The 20,673-nt window shown below is 40.5% G+C and overlaps 3 protein-coding genes across 3 annotated transcripts; 1 reads left to right on the forward strand and 2 right to left on the reverse strand.

The window, feature by feature from the left end:
• The first annotated feature begins 500 nt into the window (after positions 1-500).
• On the forward strand, positions 501-878 carry LOC138875078 (uncharacterized). The gene has a single exon (XM_070153897.1). It carries the CDS (start codon positions 501-503, stop codon positions 876-878), a length of 378 nt encoding a protein of 125 aa, XP_070009998.1.
• An 11,786-nt stretch (positions 879-12,664) lies between these two features.
• On the reverse strand, positions 12,665-14,731 carry LOC138875082 (uncharacterized). Its single transcript, XM_070153904.1, has 4 exons — positions 14,704-14,731; positions 13,855-13,980; positions 13,282-13,772; positions 12,665-13,120 (listed from the first exon to the last, which is right to left on the reverse strand). Exons 1-4 carry the CDS (start codon positions 14,729-14,731, stop codon positions 12,665-12,667), a joined length of 1,101 nt encoding a protein of 366 aa, XP_070010005.1.
• A 1,489-nt stretch (positions 14,732-16,220) lies between these two features.
• Positions 16,221-20,185, reverse strand: LOC104238212 (probable linoleate 9S-lipoxygenase 5). The gene is made up of 10 exons (XM_009792508.2): positions 20,117-20,185; positions 19,423-19,605; positions 19,017-19,306; positions 18,693-18,933; positions 18,264-18,596; positions 18,050-18,135; positions 17,846-17,953; positions 17,426-17,730; positions 17,073-17,336; positions 16,221-16,974 (listed from the first exon to the last, which is right to left on the reverse strand). Exons 2-10 carry the CDS (start codon positions 19,601-19,603, stop codon positions 16,221-16,223), a joined length of 2,562 nt encoding a protein of 853 aa, XP_009790810.1. The 5' UTR covers positions 19,604-19,605; positions 20,117-20,185.
• Positions 20,186-20,673: the final 488 nt, after the last annotated feature.

Below are 20,673 nucleotides of genomic sequence, written 5' to 3' on the forward strand. Positions count from 1 at the left end.
TCTCTTAAATTGCTTAGCTAGAAGCGTTGATTAGGAATCCTCTTGTAAAATCTGTAAACTTCTTGAGTTTATATTGTGACTAGGTTTAGTCATAAGCAAAATCCTTTGTAACTGTAGAGTGACAAAGTGGCTTGTGTTGAGAGCATCACGAGTTAGTAAAAGTCTTTGTAACTAGGGAGTCACAAAGTGGCTTGTGGTAAGAGTACCACAAGTTAGTTAAATTGAATTCTTTGTAATGGAGTCATTACAAAGTGGCTTGTAATAGGTTTTTACAAGTTAGTGAAGTTGAAAGCCTACTGGTGTAGGTCGTGGTTTTTGGTCCCCTTGTGTGGGATTTTTCCATGTAAAAATCTTGTGCCTCATTTACTTATAGTTTATTAGCATTCTCAGCAGAATCTCGTAGAGGACCAGGTACTCTACTGTTTAGTGGACTCATACAAACTAACAATTGGTATTGGAGCAGGTTCCTCATATTAGGCTAACACCTAGGAAGGATCCTTATGGCTGCTCCACCAAATTTTGAAGAAGGTCAATCTACATACCGACCACCCAGGTTTAATGGACAATGCTATGGGTGGTGGAAAGCAAGAATGCATGATTTCATCATGGCTGAGGATTCTAAGTTATGGGATATCATATGCGATAGCCCTTATGTTCCAACAAATATACTGGAAGAACTTACATTTTCAATGGCAAAAACGAGTAAAGAATATACTGACGCAGAGAGGAAAGCTGTGGAGAAGAATTTTCGTGCCAAGAAGATTCTAGTATGTGGAATAGGACCTGAAGAATACAATAGAATCTCCGCCTGCGACACTACCAAGGAGATATGGGAAGCTTTGCAAACAGCTCATGACGGAACTACCCAAGTAAAATAGTCTACGATCGATATGCTCACTACCGAGTATGAACTCTTCAGGATGAAAGACGATGAATCTATTCAAGATATGCACACAAGATTCACTTCCATCATAAATGAGTTACACTCACTTGGCGAAACCATTCCTAGAAACAAGCTAGTAAGGAAAATCCTCAGTATTTTGCCTAGCCTATGGGAAAGCAAGGTGAATGCTATTACTGAATCTAAGGATTTGCAGGAGCTGACCACAAAAGAGCTTATTAGAAATATGAAGACCTACGAGATGAAGAAGAAGATATACAGTGAAAGAAGAGAACCAAAGAAAGAAAAGAACCTGGTACTCAAAGATGATAGTAATGACTCAAGTGATGAAGACATTGACATAGCTTACTTGACCAAAAGGTTTTAGAAGATGGTTAGAAGAAATGGAGAAATACTAAAAATGGGCAGCTCTAGCAAACTAAAAACTATGATCTCTGTCATAAGTGTGGAAAGCCTGGACACTTCATCAGAGACTGTCCTCTCTTGAAGCAAGAATTCTCCAAGAACAACCCTGAAAAAGCAGTTAAGAGGAACCCAGTTCCTTTCAAGGACTTCAAAAGAAAAAGATCTGCTGACAATGTGATGAAACAGGCTCTTGCAGCATGGGGAGATTCCTTTGGTGAGTCTGAAGATGAAACTGATGCTGGTGATAGTTCCATGATGGCAGTTAAAGGCGAGAAAAATGGATATGACTCAACCTTTGCTTTGATGGCCCAATCAGATGATGATGAAGGCGATGACAATAAGGAGGTAAATTTTAGGGATGTTCAGAGAAATATGAAATCCTACTCTCCTAAGAAACTCATGTCTTTAGCTAGTGTATTGATTGATGCCTATCATAGTCTTGTGGATAATAGGGATTCCTTGAAGAACTAGGAGAAGCTGAACAAACTAGAGATGACTTAGTGGCTGTAGTCATTGACCATAAAGAAACTATTAAAAAATTCAAAGAAGAAAGAAGTGATTTCAGGGCAGTAATTGCAGACCTAAAAGAATCAATAAAGAGACCAGAGACTAAGTCAAAACCTAAAATTCTAGAAAAGGAAAAGATATAGCTAGTGTGGAACACATTAGGCTTGAAACTGAGTTGAACGTTGTGAGAACTAGTATGCGTGCTGAAATTGAAAAATAACAAGAACCTCCAAACTGATCTGGAAAGAGTAAAAAATGATCTTGAAAATTCATAAAGTGGACCTGGTCCTCAGAAGCTACCACTGCCATGCACACTAATAATGGTGGAAACAGGCAAGGAATAGGGTTCCAAAGGGAGAAAACTCCTTACAACCCTCACAACAAGTACATCATTGTCTCTGGTAACTGGCCTTGTACCCAATGTGGGAACAATGGGCACTTCTAAGAAAATTGCCTAGCCAGGGATCAATCTGTTCAGAAAAACAATGTGTTTGCTGAAATGATGACTACAAAAGAGGGACCAGGTTCCACTCACAAAAAACACACATTACCTGCATGGACGAAGATAACTCTTATTCATCCTCTTGCCTACTACAAGGGACCCAAACTTTCTTGGGTTCCTAAAACTAACTCTTAATCTCCTTATGCAGGGAACAATGAAAGGAAGCGGTCAACAATGGTTTATGGATAGTGGGTGTTCAAACACATGACTGGGAACACCATGGACTTTCTTTCACTAAAAGCCCTGCAAGGAGGGAGTGTATCCTTTGGCAACGGGAAAAAGGGGTACATTCTTGGAGTTGGAAAAGTCGGGAAGTCTCTCACTCACTCTATTGAAAATGTGTATTATGTCAATGGCCTTAAGTACAGTCTCTTGAGTATTTCTCAAATCTGTGATAAAGGAATAAGGTAGAATTCTTGTCCAAAATATGTACAGTCACTGATCTGGTAACTAGTGAAGTGGTACTTATGGCCAAAAGGTACAAGAACATCTATGTTGCTGATTTCGAGTCTTTACAAAGTGGGTATCTGAGTTGTCTGAAAGCTGTTAATGATGATGCTGAACTATGACACAGAAGACTAGGCCACACAAGTTTTTCTCTTCTGAACAAACTAATTCAGAAGGACCTGGTCCATGGTCTGCCCATGTCAAAATTCAAGGTGCAAAAGGTCAGTGATGCCTGTGCTAGAGGAAAACATCTGAAGTCCTCCTTTAAGTCTATAAGGGATATGAGCACCTCAAAGCCACTAGAGCTTCTGCATATGGATCTATGTGGCCCTATGAGAGTGCAAAGTAGAGGAGGAAAAAGATACATTTTTGTGATAGTGGATGACTACTCCAGATTCACATGGACTTTGTTTCTCAGAACTAAAGATGAAACCGTTGAAGTGCTTGTGGCTTTTGTGAAGAAAATCCAGGTGAAGATAGAGTCTAGAGTCACATGCATTAGATCAGATCATGGGGCAGAATTTGACAATGTCAAATTTGATGAGTTCTGCAATGAAAATGGCATCACTCACAACTTCTTAGCTCCCAGAACTCCCCAGCAAAATGGAGTAGTAGAAAGGAAGAACAGAACTCTGGAAGAGATGGCAAGAACAATGCTAATCAACAGTGGAATTGCAAAGAACTTCTGGGCTGAAGCTGTCAACACTGCCTCCTACTTGGTGAATAGGTGCATGATCAGTTCACTTTTGAACAAAAACCCTTATGAATTGTTGAATGGAAGGAAGCCCAAGCTGACTCACCTAAGAACATTTGGGTGCAAATGCTATGTTCTCAATAATGGAAAGGATCAGCTTGGTAAATTCAATGCCAAGAGTGATGAAGGAATATTTCTGGGCTACTCTTCTCAAAGCAAGTCTTACATGATATATAATAAGCGGACTCAATGTGTTGAGGAAAGTGTTCATGTTATTTTTGATGAGTCTTATCCATCCTATGAGAAGAGTGCTGAAGAAGATCAAGATGGAGAACCCTTACTAGTCCCTGGTGAGGTCATTGACATGACAACGGAAAGGCAGATATGATGAGTTAAGTAAAAGAGCTGAGTGAAGACAATAATGCCTCATATCCAATGGAACCAAGTACTTCAATTAAAACCACTGAAGCTGAAGAAAGAGTGGTTAATGCAATTTAGGGAACTCCATTAGCACCTGAGAGAAGAACACAAGAAAACCAGCCAAATGCACCCACATCCTCTCAAAATGAACCTCAGACTTCTAACTGGAGACACCGAAGCTCTCATCCGATGGACAACATTATTACTCCTTTAGATTCCGGAGTACAAACCAGGTCAAGAGCCAGAAATTCACTTGCCCTCTCAGCTTTTCTCTCCTAGATAGAACCTAGGAATATCAAGGAGGCCTTGAAAGATGCAGATTGGATTACAACCATGCAAGATGAGTTACATCCATTTGAAAGTAATAGTATTTGGCACCTGGTACCCAGACCCTCAGATCGAACCATTATAGGAACCAGGTGGGTATTCAGAAACAAGCTTGATGGACATGGAATTATCACAAAGAACAAGGTCAGCCTAGTGGTTCAAGGCAACAATCAGGAGGAAGGGATTGACTATGATGAAACGTTTGCTTCGGTCGCTCACATGGAAGCTATTAGAATTCTAATCGCTTTTGCATCTCATATGGAATTCACCTTGTTCCAAATGGATGTTAAAAGTGCATTTTTGAATGGACTTCTTAAGGAAGAAGTCTATGTGAAGCAACCTCCAGGGTTTGAATGTCATGAACACCCTGAATATGTTTTTAAACTGGACAAGGCATTGTACGGGATGAAGTAGGCTCCTCGAGCCTGGTATGAAAGACTGTCAAAGTTCCTCTTGGAAAATGGCTTTAAAAGAGGGAAAATTGACAACACTTTGTTCTTAAAGAAACGGGGAAGGAACCTGCTCATTGTTCAGGTCTACGTTGATGATATCATTTTTGGGGCAACAACTGATTCTCTATGTGAAGAATTTGCAAAACTCATGGGAAGTGAATTTGAAATGAGCATGATGGGGGAATTGAACTTCTTCTTGGGTCTTTAAGTAAAATAGTCTCCAAAGGGTATATCCATTTGTCAGCAAAAGTACATCAGGGAGCTCTTGAAGAGGTTTGACATGGAAGCATCAAAGGTAATAGACACTCCCATTGCTACTGCCACTCGACTGGACATGGATGAAACTGGATCTCCTGTGAATCAAACCATGTATAGAGGCATTATTGGGTCTCTCCTCTATCTCACTGCCAGCAGACCTGATATTGTCTTTAGTGTGAGACTATGTACAAGGTTTCAATCAAATCCCAAGGAATCTCATTTGAAGGCTGCCAAAAGAATACTGAGATATCTCAAAGGAACACACGACCTGGTTCTGTATTATCCCTCAGATGACAGTTTTAATCTCATTGGTTATGCTGATGCAAAACTATGCAGGTTATCTTGTGGACATGAAAAACACTTCTAGAATGGATCACTTCCTAGGTTCATGTCTTATCTCTTGGGGCACAAGGAAGCAAAATTCAGTGGCTCTTTCAACAGCTGAAGCAGAATATATAGCCATAGCATCCTGCTGTGCTCAACTTTTTTGGATTAAGTAGTAACTAGAGGACTTTGGGGTACTCACTGAAAGTGTGCCCCTTCTATGTGACAATACCAGTGCACTCAACATGGCCAAGAATCCACTTCAACACAAAAGGACAAAGCATATTGATGTGAGGCATCACTTTCTGAGGGACAATGTGGAGAAAAAGCTTATATATATGAAGTTATGTAGCACAGAAGACCAAATTGCAGTCATTTTCACCAAGGCATTAAGTAGGGAACAATTTGAAAGAAACAGAGTGAAGTTGTGGCTTTTAAAGCCCAATTGAGAACCTAATTCCTCTTTATCTTGCTATGAAAATCATCTTAAAGAAATAACTGGCTTAAAGTGTTTTCTGCCATGTCTAACTCACTTTAATACCGTTGCAGGTAAACACGCATGATGAATATAGAAGCTGTAGATGCAGTGCATGAATGATAAAAGAGGATTGATTCTTTCAAATAAAAGGTCAAGAACCTGGTTCTTGTACCAGAGGTTAGTAGTTCTGTGCATCCTTTAATACACGTCTTAAAAAAGGGTACAAAATACAACTGCCATGTCATTCAACTTTTCAGATCCTGCTGTCACGTCTCTTCACTTCAAATCGTTCCATCTCCCTCTGAAACGTTGCACTTCTTCACACCTAACCGCCGTTTCAGAACTGGTGCCTATTCCTTCCTCTTCATAATTATCCTCTCCTCATAAAACCCCTTTTCTGTTCTCCCTAACCATAAGTCCTCCATTAGAATTTCCCAAAAGCATCTTCCCACCATTTTTCCAATGGCTGAGACAAACTCTAACCTCCCTGTCTCAGTCGTACCTACTACTGATAAACCTATAGAGACTTCCATTCCTACTGAGCCTTCCTTACCCACTCTTACTCTTCCCGCTAAAATCACACCTCACCCAGATTCCCCGTCTCTCTCTATTTCAAAAACCCCTAAAATTGTTGCTCTGTCCTCTCCATCTTTTGAGGTTCCCACTAGTCAAAGACCAAGTTGAGAACAAGGTCAAAACCCTGAGGTCATAGAGAGTTCCGCCATTGTTGCTACCGATTCTGTGGTGGCAGTAGTACCAATTGAGGAAGAGAACGTTGTAACCGTCTTTGTGGTGTCTGTTGATGGTGTACTGTATGAGATCATCTCTTAGAAAAATGAGGTACAAAGTGTGGGGGACGAAGGGGCCATTGTAACTGTTGAAGGTGATGCACTAGCAGATACTACTGGGCCTTCACATGAGGAACCTGATCCCTCTCCGGAGGACCCAGGTCAGGGCTCTCATTCCCAGGACAGTTCTGTTCTAGCATTTGCTGCTGTGACTTGGAAATACAAGTACCTGAAATGAGGTCCAGTGATGAGGAGGACCTGGATAACGTGGCTCTTGATGCATTCATAGTTAAGCGGAGGGTTGTGTCCACTTCCAAGTCTGAAACCAAACGACCTGCTACCAGGCTTCAAGCTAAGGTGGCCTACAATTCTGCCTTTCAAAAGAGTAGGAAAAATAGTAAGAAGAAAAGGAGGAAGTTGGTGAAAGACAATGTACCCGTAAGTAATGAGGCGATCCCTATAGGTGGAAGAAGAAACACTAGATGAACCTGGTTCTCTGGTTAGACGGTCTCAAAAAAAGAAAAATCTTGCTTCAATAGAAAAGAGGTCACCTTCTAGCTCCAAATTTAAGGAGGGTGTGAGTGAATTCTCGATGTCTGATGAGGATGTTCTAGTCAAATCCAAGGGAAAAGGAAAATTAAGTGGTGAGAAGTTAGGAAAACACAAGTCTGAAATTGTTCAGGAACCTGGTTCTGTGAAGAGGTTAAGGAGTGAAGTCAGTCTTGGCTCAGAATGCCTGAGGCACTAAAAGGTTCTGCTGGGTCGTACATTTAACCCCATCTCTGAGATGGCAGGCATGCGACAAATTCTTGAAATGGTTGAGTTTCAATAATGGGGGCATCTATTTCAAATAGATGGCCCTAAGGCTTATGAGGATGAGGTGCAAAGCTTCTTTGCTAGCCTTTTTCCCGTTGAGACTGACCACATATGTGCTTTGGTAAATGGAGTGGATATAGTGTTTGATGTAAGTCTGCTTGGTGAAATTCTTAAAGTTCCTACAGCCGATGTGTCCAGTATAAAGGATGTTTGTCAGTTTAACTTCTGAAATTCCGTGGTAAAGGACAATGCAAACCAGAAGGGGGACCAGATCCATAAGAAGGTGTTACTCCCTATCTATCAGCTGCTTTTTGAATTAGTCAACAAAGTTCTATTGCCTCGAGCTGAGAGGAGGTCCATGACCTCTAAGTCTGACCTGTTCTTGATGGAGCAACTGGACAGTTTTAACCCTGTAAGCATGAATGCTATTATGATTGAGCACATGCAAAAGGTGGCCACCTTCAAGGATGACAATCATGGCCTTCCCTATGGGTTTTGGCTTACAAGAGTGTTTAATTTCTTTAAGGTGCCATTGGGGCAAGGCAAGGTGGGGACTAAGAAGCAGACTTACTCACAGACTATATTGGAAGAATGCGAGTGTCTGGAAAAGAATGGGGGAGTAGGAAGTACATCAACCATCTTACAACTTATTAATGCTCAAAATAGTGCAATTGAGGAAATTCGTCAGTTGAAGGCTAGGAATGCTATCCTGGAAGGTCAACAAGCCCAAGGGGTTCTGGCATCAAATGATGAGGTAGCTCGTTTGGCAAAGGAGAATGCTGATCTCAGGGCGCAAGTAGAGAACTTGAAATCAGAACTGCTCAATGAGCAAAAGTCGGCCAATGCCCGAATAGACCTTGTTCTCCAAAAACTTGATGCATCCTCCAAGCCTTCTACTCATAGTGCCCCTTAAGTATCCCTTTAGTGACCAGATTATGGAAATGTTCTTCAGTTTTTTTGTTGTTTTGGCAGATGTTTTGTTTCTTTTTTTTATGTGGTTAGGATGAAACACTACTTCTCCCGTTTTAACACTCCAATATTGCCTCTTGCTTTTTAAGCAAAGGCATATTAAAGTTTTATCAATATAAATTCTATCCTCTTTTATTATATCAGTGCTTTACTTCTGTGTTTCTATTCTCTATCATGTTTGTGTGCACATATGTGGCATGGGTTAGCTTGGCTGGACTTCTTTGTGATATTCTTCTGTTTGTGTTTTTTTAATGATGCCAAAAGGGGGAAAATAATAGTATAATATGACCATAGAGTCAGGGGGAACATATGGGGGAACATGTGTACGAAAGGGCACAAAGTCAGGGGGAACTTGTGTTCTCCTGTTACTTAATTTGGTTCTCTTAGCTCTAAATCCTCGTTATCAAAGTTAAGTTTGTCATCATCAAAAAGGGGAAAATTGATAGGTTTTCAATATTTTTGCCTTATGTTTTGATGATCTAACAAACTTAATGTCAAGGACCAGATAGGGAACTTGACTCACTTGGACTACACTGCATTTAATGGATTCCGTCTAAATGTGAACTGCTACAGCTTTAGGAGCTAGGAAACTAAACAAGGACCTGCTACCCATGTGGCTCCCTCATATCAATACAAAGTCAGTTGGACACAGCTGGAAATGAAGTGACTGCCTGCACTGTTTCTGCCGCACTGCACTGTTTCTAGCGCCCACTTACTTCTTGACCAACTAAAGTGCTCACATCATTTCAAGTGACGTGATCAAGGTGTACCAATATGAGTTTATATTGAAACATTACTTGAATGTTTCAGTTTCGCATTTCAAGCCTTTGGCAAAAATAGAGAAATCAATCCTCATGAGCTTGAAGAACAAAGTTGAACGCAACTACGAACCAGTTCCTAAAGTTAGCATGTTGTTGTACTTCGTTGAGTTGTAACTTTGTGATTGTACTTATTGTATCTCCTACATTGCTTAGCTAGAAGTGTTGATTAGGAATCCTCTTGTAAAAAACTCCTTCAGTTTATGTTGTGACTAGGTTTAGTCATAAGCAAAAGCCTTTGTAACTTTAGAGTGACAAAATGGCTTGTGGTGAGAGCATCACAAGTTAGTAAAAGTCTTTGTAACTAGGGAGTCACAAAGTGGCTTGTGGTAAGAGTACCACAAGTTAGTTGAATTGAATTCTTTATAATGGAGTCATTACAAAGTGACTTGTAATAGGTTTTTACAAGTTAGTGAAGTTGAAAGCCTACTGGTGTAGGTCGTGGTTTTTGGTCCCCTTGTGTGGGATTTTTTCACGTAAAAATCCTGTGCCTCATTTACTTACAGTTTATTAGCATTCTCAGCAGAATCTCGTAGAGGACTAGGTACTCTATTGTTTGGTGGACTCATACAAACTAACAATACCCTAAGTCGAAAGAGAGTTGTTCGTAAACTCGGGGGCGTCTTGGGGAATCTGGACCCTCTTTATAGACGACACCTCGAACGCAAAGGGGCCTGAACTTGGCATCGTCCTAATGCCACCCACAAACAACGTAGTTAGACTATCCATTAGAACTATGAAGTTGACTGACAATGATGCCGAATATAAGGCCATGATTGGAGGTCTGGAATTGTCCAAAGGATTGGGGGCGGAGGTGATCGAAACTAAGTATAATTCCCTCCTTGTGGTGAACCAAGTTAACTGAACGTTCGAAGTTTGAGAAGAGCGAATGCAAAGGTACCAAGATAAGTTACAGGTAACATTACATCGGTTCAAAGAGTAGACTTTGTAGCACGTGCCTCGAGATCAAAATAGTGAGGCAGATGCCCTTGCAAACATAGGGTCGTCGATCGTAGACGACGAGCTCAACTCGGGGGCAGTCGTACAACTCATGAGGTCGGTAATAGAAGAAGGTCACGCCAAAATAAACTCCATAAGTTTAACCTGGTATTAGAGAAATAAATATGTAAAGCATTTGAAGACCGAGAAACTTCCCTCAGATCCATAAGAATCAAGGGCCCCGCGCACAAAGGTAGCCCGATTCAGCTTGTCCGAGGACGGAACCTTGTTTAGAAGAATGTTCGATAGCCCGCTAGAAATATGTCTGGGACCGGCAGATACCGAGTATGTTCTGAGGGAAGTTCACGAGGGCACTTCTGGAAATCATTCAGGCACCGAATAATTGGTTCAAAAGGTGATTAGAGCCGGCTATTACTGGATCAACTTGGAAAAAGATGCAAAAAAGTTTGTACGAAAATGTGACAAGTGCCAAAGATATGCTCCGATAGTTCACCAACCCGGGTAACTGTTGCATTGGTCTTGTCGCCATGGCCATTCATGAAGTGGGGAATAGACATTGCCGGCCCTCTTCCATGGGCACTAGGTAAGGCTCAATTTATTTTATTTATGACTGACTATTTTTCTAAGTGGGTTGAAACACATGAATACGAGAAGTCAGGAAGAAAGAAGTCACCGATTTTATTTGGGACCAGATCATATGTCGGTTCGGGATGCCATCTGAAATTATATGTGACAATGGGTAGCAGTTTATCGGGAGCAAAGTGACCAAGTTTCTCGAAGATCATAAGATCAAAAGGATTTTATCGACACCTTATCACCCTAGTGGGAATGGACAAGCCGAATCGACCAACAAAACCATAATAAAAAACCTTAAGAAAAAGTTGACCGATGCCAAGGGAAAATAGAAGGAGATCCTGACCGAAGTTCTATGGGCATATCACACAACTTCGAAGTCTAGTACCGGGGCTATCCTGTTCTTATTGGTTTATGGTGCTGAAGCTCTAATACCGGTCGAAGTCGGGGAGCCAAGTATCAGATTCTGATATGCAACAAAGGAATCAAATGACGAGGCCATGAATACGAGCCTAGAGCTATTGGATGAAAGTCGTGATGCCGCACTTATTCGATTGGCCACCCAAAAGCAACGAATCGATTATAATCGAAGGGCTAACCTTTGATACTTTAGTATTGGGACTTAGTACTAAGGAAGGTCACATTAAATACCTGAAATCCGAACAAAGGGAAATTGGGTCTAAACTCGGAAGGATTGTTCCAAATTCTCAAAGTCACAGGGAAAGGATCCTATAAGCTCGGAATGATGAACGGAGAACAACTACCGAACAATTGGAATGTAACTCACCTAAAATGATATTACTGCTAAGGTACGACCCATTTCCATTTCTTTTTATTTTCGTACTAACGCTCGCATGTGGTCGACAAGGAGCGGCACGAAGTCTTTAGGTCTGAAAGCATGTATTGCACTCTTTTTCCCTTGAACCAGTTTTGTCCCAAATGGGGTTTTCGGTAAGGTTTTTAACGAGGCAACAATGGATCGTGCTAACTTAGAATCAAAGACCGATCATGAATCGGTATAGAAGATCACATTAACAGTATCTGAGGTTCCTTTACAATCAACCTCGAATACTTTGAGGGGGGGCATTACCCTCGGATACGCGTTACTTTCGAATATCAACTTTAGCGAGGAAATTACTATGTAAAGGAAGGGTCTCGATAGGTAGGATGGGCCAAACGGTCAAACAAACCGTGCCCACATAGATTTCTCAAGCCTTGGTATAAAACATGTACGCATGTATAACTATTTTGCACAAGAATAAAGAGAAGTACTTTCCCTGCAATCATCTTATGTTTTAAAAAATTTTCCTCTTTACATCCCTTACAGAATTTCGTACTTCCGATCTCCTAAAGGTAACAAGATCAAGGTCCAATTTTAATCGGAGTTCGAATGGTCACTCCCTCACTCGGGGATTGCCGTCCAAAAACAATCTCGAACGGCCCAAGTAACTGGGCCTCGGGGGCATAAGACCTATTAGGCAACCCTCGAATTTTAAAGGGCACGACCACCCCGCTCGAGGACTATTATCTTGGGCAAGCTCAGATAGCTCGGGAAAGCAAGTCCAATGGGCAGCTCCCGAACTAAAAGGTTATGGTCATATTAACACGATTCAGAGACGTCCGAAACCCTTAACAAAAACTAGTCCTTCGAAAAAGAAAATATTTTTTCATAACCGGTTCTAAATGCTACCCTTGGTAAACTATAATCTAGGCTACCTACTTTGGGGATTTTTTTTCCGGTAACACCAAACCCCCAAAACGCCTTAAAATAGAGTAATGTAAAGACAAGATTTGTTTGAACTTTCGAACATAACCTAAGTTATTTTATGCTAAGGCATCCCGACCTTCGTGAAAACAAGTAATAAGGCAAAGGGAAAAATATGAAACCGAAAGGGAAATAAAGCCTCATATATATTTATCCAACAATCTTTTTACAAAGGCCAGAGTGGCCCAATACAAAATCTACAACGATCGAAACAACCTCAAAAAGATGCAAAAAAGCAAAAAATAAAAACATATAAAGGCCTAAGTATCCTGGTTCCCATCGGAGGCAACATCTTCATCCTCGGGATCTTCGCCATCTTCAAACTCGCTTAAGCTCTCGGAATCTTCTTCGGGAAAGGCCAGCTTCCGGGCCCTGGCTTCTTCTACTTTGGCACTCTCGAGTTCAGCCAATACGTAAAAGTTTTGAGCATGAACTCCTTCGAGGGATTCCCTTCGAGCTTGCCACTTTGCATAGTCCACCATACTTTTAGCCTGCGCGTGAATCGCCTCGACGTCAATCTTGAACTGGTCCACTTTAGCGTCAGCCTCGGTCTTGGCCTTAACCACCTTAGATTTGTCCGCCTTGAGTTTCTTGGCCAGATTATCTTTACCGAAAAAGCTGAGTTCTATTGAGATTGAAGCTCCTCGATTTTCTTGGCCCGTACCAAGGTTTTCTCTTTTGCAGTCGGAGTTGGGGCTCGACCGGCTCCATTTGTGCTGAGGTCCATATTTTTCTTGAACTCCTCAGCCTTAACTTGTATCGTATCTACCTGTGCCTGGAGCTGCCCGATCTATTCAAGCCTTTGTCGTACCTGCAGGATTGGATCATTAGCTACTATGTCCAATTCGTCTTCACTATCGTAAAGTACTCAAATTACTCGCTCGGCCATCGCGACATGTTCCCTCTGAGCTGCTTCTAACTCGGCTTGAAGCTTCTTACTGAGAAGCTTGTAGGTGTCCCTCTTCTCAGTAAGCACTCGAACTTCGGCCTCGTGTTGGGTTAACTCCTCTTCGGCTAAAACTTCCTCATTGACCTCCTCATGTCGAGACCGTTCAATTTTAGCACCTGCGGGTTCGGAGGGCCCTTGTATCACGACACCTGCCTGCACACCGGCCACCAGCTTGAATTTATCTTCTTCTTCTTCAGACTCCTCCCTTAGCTGGTGGACTAAGTCCGTGGGTAGAGTGTCAGTGCTTCCCTTGGGCTTGCATGACCTCTTCTTTGGTTTTTTCTTTTCCGAGTTATTCTGAGTTAGGGAACTCGGGGCCATTTTTCTCTTCTTTTCATCACTTTGCCTCGGAGCAGGGGACTCGAGAGACACATACTCATCACCGGATGGAGGCCTCATAGCAATATCTTTGGAAAGACCTACAAAAGAAAACAGAACCGATAAGAATTTAACAATACAAGGAGGAAATCAAACATTATTACATTAGAAAAGAAAGCTTACCATGATTACAGACCTCCCACCAACCCTTTGACAATTCACGTGCACGCTCGAAATATAGTCTCTGTGACACCAGGACCTTAACCCACTCTTTGAGTTGAGGAACTGCATTCGGCATCCGAGACACAGCTGCACCACAAAAACACCGATAAGGGGGAGGAAAAGGGAAGAAACAATAAATGAAATCTTTAAGGAGAAGTTATACATACGCTTCATGTTCCCTTTCACGGGAAATGACATATCCTCAGCAGGGATCAAGTTCGAGGTCCTCACATGAACAAATCGGTCCATCCAGCCTCGGTCCCGATCCTCATCTACATTCGAGAAGGGGCCCTAGTGTCCCGACGAGCAAATTTGATTAATCCCCCTCGATAGAGTCGGGGGCTGTACATGCACATAAGATGATCGAGGGTGAAGGCACACCCCTCGATTTTGTTTACGAAAAAAATGAAGAAGAATCACTATCCTCTAGAAAGAAGGGTGAATCTGACCGAGGGTCACTTCGTATCTTTTGTAGAAGGAAATAATGATCGGGTCTAAGGGACCCAACGTAAAGGGGTAAGTGTAAACACTTAAAAAATCCTCCACGTGGGTAGTAATTGATTCCTCAGTCGAGGGAACCATCATGTGTTTATCGGCCCAATTACAATTCTCTTTGACCTTGGGGAGAAGATCATAGGTGATCGTACATATATATCCCGGGACCGGCTCCAGTCGACCTGGTACCGAGGAGGTTTTTTCGATCTTAAAATCAGCACCAATCGGGCACCTTCCTACAACGAACTCTTCAGGGTGTGGCTCCGCCCGCAGTCCCATCGTCGGCAGACCGTGATAAAGAGGTTGTTTCTTTACGTGGAACATTCTTAGAAGTTTTCGCCATTTTTAAGCAGAGATGAAGAAGAGGAAATTAAGAAGGTACGCTTAGTGGTTGCAAAAGGTTCAAGAAATCTGGGTACAAAAGTTGGAGAGTGAAGAGATTCTTAAAGAACAAGAGTAGAAGAAACTTTTAAAACACAAAGTTTGAATGAATGAAAGTTGGGATATTTATAGTTTGCTGATGACAGTTCAAAATCAGTAGTGGTCGACCAACACTGATACATATTTAATGCCCTGGAGACTGGACCGACGGGACGTTTCAGTTATCTGTTGTCACTTACGTCATGATCTATCAGAGTGAGGTTCAGGAATTCATATCATTTCTCGTCATCTTCTCTCCGAAAAATTAGGGCGCTATCTGTATACGGTCGAAATCGGGTTCGTCCATTATTTTACCAATCGAGGTTGAAACATGGCAAGTCAAAGTTCGAGGTCGGGTTATATCGAACCAAGGCGCAAAATTAGATCGTTCAGCTCGTGACCCAGAGACCAAGCAAGATCGAGGGAAACTTACCGAGCCAAATAACGGAAAGTCGAAATATCCGCAATCGGTCGAGGATCACGGCAAAAATCTTGGCACGTATCAAGAAGAGGCTGATTAATTAGCAAATCATGAGATTTTTTACCTTGTATAGAATTATACCAAGAGTAGGACACCCCTACTATATAAAGGAGGGTTCTGATCTTTTGTAACACACATTGTAACACGCACAAAGAAAGCAATATACTGATCATTTCTGGTTTTATCATCTTGTTGTTCAGTTCTAACACTAGTTCAGACATTTTTTGGCTCGAGGGTGATCGAACTCAGAGGCTAAGGCTGTTCAATTTTGTGGTTTGCATTTATTTTCTTATCGTTAATTTCAACATTAATCTGTCTTCCTAATTTGTATCAAAATATATCTCGTATCCTTAAAATCGCATACAAATTCAATTGTTATCCAATTTTAAGTGTAAACATCATGCATTCGCGAAGAGCTCATAGATTCTTGCACAATCATAATATGGACAGCTTCAGCACTTCATGCAGCTGTGTCTTTCTGAACCATTTCATTGGTGTTGTAATAGAAGTTGCAGTAGTCTGATCTCACCCATGTTTTGATTGCAGACCAAATCTCGAGCCCGTCTACAGCATATGGATAGTCTTCTATTACTTAGTATAATGATGTTAGATGATAAGATTAAATATTAAGACATTAAGTAGCTGTCTTGTTAAAATTTTCATATGATGTCCCCGTGTTCTTAGCTGAACTAATGGGTTAATAAAACAGGTTTAGTATGATAAAGGAGTACGACTTTATTACACAATCAGCTGACTTATAGTCCACTTCTTTTTAAATATTAAAATTTTATTACATAAAATACTGAGAAACAAAGGTGAAACAGGACATTAATTTAACCTTTGTCATATCAAGAACACATTAGCCATTAATCCAACATTTTATATTGTCATTTAGTACACCAACAGATTAGTGCCAATAGAATCAAAAGCTTTATATGGACACACTGTTAGGAATTCCTTTGCCAGTTAATCCCATTTCACTTGAGGGATAGAATGAAGTGTAAGGCACCTTCACAGGACCGGACCTATTTTTCCATTTCTCATCACAATTCATTTGTGTAATTCTCTCCTCAATCTCTCTCAGCCTCTTACCAAATCTTTCAAAAGCTTGTAGTGGTTCTTGATCATTTGTCCATTCAGGAGTGTCCCTTAGTCCCAAGTAAACCTCATCTGCAGTATGTCTTGACAACATTTCTATGAGGGAAATCCCAAGTAGTGTTTGCATCTGAGGTGTTATTGTTTTCAGGAAAGCCTTCTCAGGATTTGTGTTGAGCTCCTCATATTCAGGAGTTCCAGGCTCTGGCATGAATCTTCGGCTTAATGTAGGACGATTAGGGAGGTAGCCAGCATAAGGATATTGCCCAAAATTGACTGCTGCATGTAGTGCTGAAGCTATCCATATGACAATGGTGCAAGAGTCTATTAGTTCTAGGACTGTCTGCATTTTAGGCCACCAGGGCTCATCCTTTTTGTCACCGTGTCCCTTTTCACGCAGCTCCTTCCACCAGGCTTGGAGTTCTGCATCTCCCTGAATCATGTCGTCTGATTTGTAATAGAAATGACAGTATTCTTCAACCCAACTTTTGATTGCTGCCCAAATTTCCAACCCGTCAACAGCAAATGGATAGTCTTGAATTAATAAGCGAAGACCGTGTGGTGCATTTGAATCCTCAACCGCCATTCCTCTGAAATAGAATGGTATAATCAATAAGACCATGTTAGCAAGGTATCAGAACCATGGCGAGTGCATAAATGAATAATTTATAGGGAACTTCATATTTACCTTTTAATAAGATCAGCTGGAAGTGCTTGATCAAGAAACACCCAATTCTTGTAAATAACAGCTGACATTTCCATGGCAAATTTGGAGGGGAAAACTGTCATCTCAACAATTCCACAAGCATTAATGAGGGTCTGCCTAGCAAATGCATTTATGAACATGGTGTCGCGGAAGTGTGGATGCAGAAGCTTGTAAATCGGATGGAGAACACTTAATTGCCTGTTTGTGGCAATCACAAACGGCTCAACTATTGCATGAGTATTCAACCTGTGATCAAAGATCAGCATGAATGAAAAATAAAATAGCAACTAGATCAGGCACTGAAGAAATAATGGCTATGTAGTTATAGATTATACCAATGGGAAATAAGCTGATGATAGCCGGAATCATTTACAGCAACATAAGCTTTTGCTAGTTGCCAAACAACTGCTTCCTGGCCATCATTTGCTGGTGTGTACACATTGCTAACAGCTCCAAGATGATCACCATCAGGATGTGGCAAGCTCAGTTCAATTGCTACTGGCTTCAGTGTTCCATCTTCTTTCAGAAAAAGTAAAGTTCTTGTGGCATAGGTCTTTGTAGTAGTAGAGTTTATGCATCTCAGGTAAGGCATGAGAGTATCATGGTGATTCAATATGAACAATCTGTTCTCCTTGATTGCCTATAAAAGAAACTAATACTCATCAACCAATCTGGTTTATGGCACGAGCAAGAAATTTAGTACTTTTCTTTCATTTTACATATGAAAAAAACACCAAAGATTAATACAGGATTACATGTTCTACAGTTAATCCATCTATATGGTTCTTTATATGTTCCACTGTAATTGTACTCTTCTGGTCGCCGAAAACTTTAGGATCCAGATTACTTGTCGGAGGAAACTCCTGTGTGTAAAATAATTCAGCAAAATATTACGATCATTTATTTGAAATGGTATTCAACTGATCATACAGTAAAGACGGGGGCAATCTTGACCATACTTTTAGAGAACAGATGATAATAGGGTTTAATCCAGCCAACATTTCTCTTGCAAACTCTTCATCAGTTCTCCAAGCAGATTTATCATCTGATGTCCATAAATTCAAGGTAAATAGAATAGCATAAGCTCAAAATACAACATCAGAATAAAATTGAACAAAACATGTTGCTTTATTATCAAGCTAAAGTAAGGAAAGTGATTTTGTTTTTTCTTACCTTTGATTACTTGTGGCATAGGGAACTTACAGAGGTGTTCACCATCTGATCTCAATAACTCTTTCACCAGTTCCATTGGAACATGATCCCTTATTTTATGAACAAGAGATTCAAAAGGAAACTTAAATCCATCATCATATATTTTTAATTCATCCTCAAATGTATCAAACTCAGTAAAGTTAGAAGCCTCAAGTTCAGCAAGTAAGAACTGAGATAACAACTTCAGGGCATATGCTGCAAAATCTGACATCTTTAACTGATTGAATCTCTCATCTCTGGGAACATAAATCTCTAAGCTTTTAATCATTGGAAGCCGACTTTCACTTTTAGGATCTGCAGACACAATAGTATATTTAGAGTCCAGCAAAAGAAATTCCATGTAGCTGCTGAATTGCATAACAATTGGATAAAAGTTCTGTATTTAATTACCTGTCAAAGTAGGCAAACGACCTGTTCTCCCTCGACGAGGATAAGGGTAGTCAGCTGATCCTCCAAGAATCTTGCGCTCGTACTTTGGAGCTTTATCAGGATCACCTAAATCATTATAGACATCATAGTCATAGATCCTGTCCCATTCCTCCAGCTTCCCAATTCCATTTCCTCTCAGGTTTTCCAGCTCTTCTTCGCGATATGAACGAAGATTTTCTGGTGTTTGGCTTGGTAGGTAAGTCTACAGAAAGAAACATGATCAGCATGTGAAATCCATCAGTAGCTCTTTGAAAATAAAAAGGAACATAGAAAGCTAATTTATACCTGATTGGAGAAGAAAATACGATCTTTCTTGTAGTACTCAGAAGGGTAAATCCATGAATTGCAAATGAAGCATACTCGGCCGTGGCCTGGAACATCATCAAGAGTCAGTTTCTTTAGATAGAATTCCTTTTGGTGAAAGTTCTTAATAAGGAAAGCCCCTGGAACTCCAGCCTCTTCCTCCCATTCAAATGTGACTCTAAATGTAGCATCAGTAGCTGTCAAAGGTGTGAATTTGGCTTCCCAATTTTCCAGGAATGCTGGTTTTCCAGGTTTTCCTCTGCATTTGTTAGCTAAAAAAAAACAACTAGTTAAACAAACCACAATTACTAACAACAAACTGAAAATGAGTTAGCCAATTGTTGATTTCAGTTTACTACTCTTAATAAATGTTGAAACTATAACGTACCAGGGTCAGCATTGACAGCACCGATAAGCTGCAATGAGACCTTATGTCCAAGTACCTCATCGACACGGTCGACAACAGATGCCTTGACATCATCTAAATCCAGGAAATTCTTCTTCATCAAAACAACAGTGCCCTTAACATTTGTTGTCTTTTTACTTGGATTGGAAAGCTTACGAGACATACCTGTACAAAAAACAAGGTCCCAAAGTGAGGCTAAGGAGGAGAAAAATAAAGGGAGACCATATGTCAGTTGACAAGGGAACAAATGAATTTTTAGCAAAAATAAGCATTTGCATGAACCGAGGCTCCATTGGAAACAACCTCTCCACCTTTACAAGGTAAGGTTAAAGTTTGCGTACACACTACCCTCCCCAGACGGGATTAAACTTTTTTTTTTGTAAGCATTTGCATGATAGTATATTCTGCTCATTTTCTCCTGTTGTTTCTGTGGAATCAATTCTACTTGAGTTAAAAGTTCAATGAAAACACGAGTCAAAGACTTTGTTTAATTTGCCAGACATGCCATGCACAATAGTTAAAGTTTACACATGATCAGAACGACCAACAGTGTAAGTATTATCTCAAAGTTCTTTACACTGCTCGTGCATGGAATAATGAAGAATTTACAAGGGAGAAATATAAAAAAAATGTGACTAGAAATGGAGGAAAACTTGAAATGGAACCTCTTAATTACCTTGATTTCCATCAACAAAAGCGAATTGCTCAAAAATCTCATGAGTTTGATGTTCTTCCAATTCTGGTAAACCACTGCCCAAAAGAGTATTTTTAATCATTCTGTATAGGAATTTGACAGTGGATGCCATAATTAACACTTTGGTCCTTAACTAAAATTTGAACTTATGAGAAAAAGCTGATTAAGATAGGAACTTTATATTAAATTAATGGGGAGATCAACAGGCGAATTTTAAGTAGAGTGTTTATCTCTTTAGGAAGTGTTGGAATTTGTGTTTTTGATAAGTATACTTGGACTTATATAGGTGCTGTAACTTATGATTCTGATAAGGACAACCTGACTCAAGGAACCAAGTTAACGAAGTCTAATGCTTCGTAATTGATTAATTGGATAAATTTTTTCTTTAGCCAATTGGATAAAGTCGTTGGAAATCATTTATTCCCACAATTTTCTAAAATCATTGGAAATACTTTGTTTTTGACCGTTTACTCTTCCATTTTGTCACCAAGAATGGCAGTCAATGTCACTCAATTCGATTGCCCCTCGTAAAGTCATCA

This window comes from Nicotiana sylvestris, chromosome 1 (genome assembly GCF_000393655.2).
Source record: "Nicotiana sylvestris chromosome 1, ASM39365v2, whole genome shotgun sequence".
Lineage (NCBI taxonomy): Eukaryota > Viridiplantae > Streptophyta > Magnoliopsida > Solanales > Solanaceae > Nicotiana > Nicotiana sylvestris.

What these genes read in the sequence shown, in the direction of transcription:
- LOC138875078 (XM_070153897.1), top strand. Translation starts at nt 501, where the DNA reads ATGGCTGCTCCACCAAATTTTGAAGAAGGTCAATCTACATACCGACCA.
- LOC138875082 (XM_070153904.1), bottom strand. Translation starts at nt 14,731, where the DNA reads ATGGCGAAAACTTCTAAGAATGTTCCAC. An exon ending in GTGGGAGGTCTGTAATCATG is followed by an intron (nt 13,773 to 13,854) that starts GTAAGCTTTCTT and finishes TTTCTTTTGTAG; the next exon opens with GTCTTTCCAAAGATATTGCT. An exon ending in ATGTCGCGATGGCCGAGCGA is followed by an intron (nt 13,121 to 13,281) that starts GTAATTTGAGTA and finishes TATGGACCTCAG; the next exon opens with CACAAATGGAGCCGGTCGAG.
- LOC104238212 (XM_009792508.2), bottom strand. Translation starts at nt 19,603, where the DNA reads ATGTCTCGTAAGCTTTCCAATCCAAGTAAAAAGACAACAAATGTTAAG. An exon ending in TCGTTTGCCTACTTTGACAG is followed by an intron (nt 18,597 to 18,692) that starts GTAATTAAATAC and finishes TTGTGTCTGCAG; the next exon opens with ATCCTAAAAGTGAAAGTCGG. An exon ending in TATGCCACAAGTAATCAAAG is followed by an intron (nt 18,136 to 18,263) that starts GTAAGAAAAAAC and finishes TATGGACATCAG; the next exon opens with ATGATAAATCTGCTTGGAGA.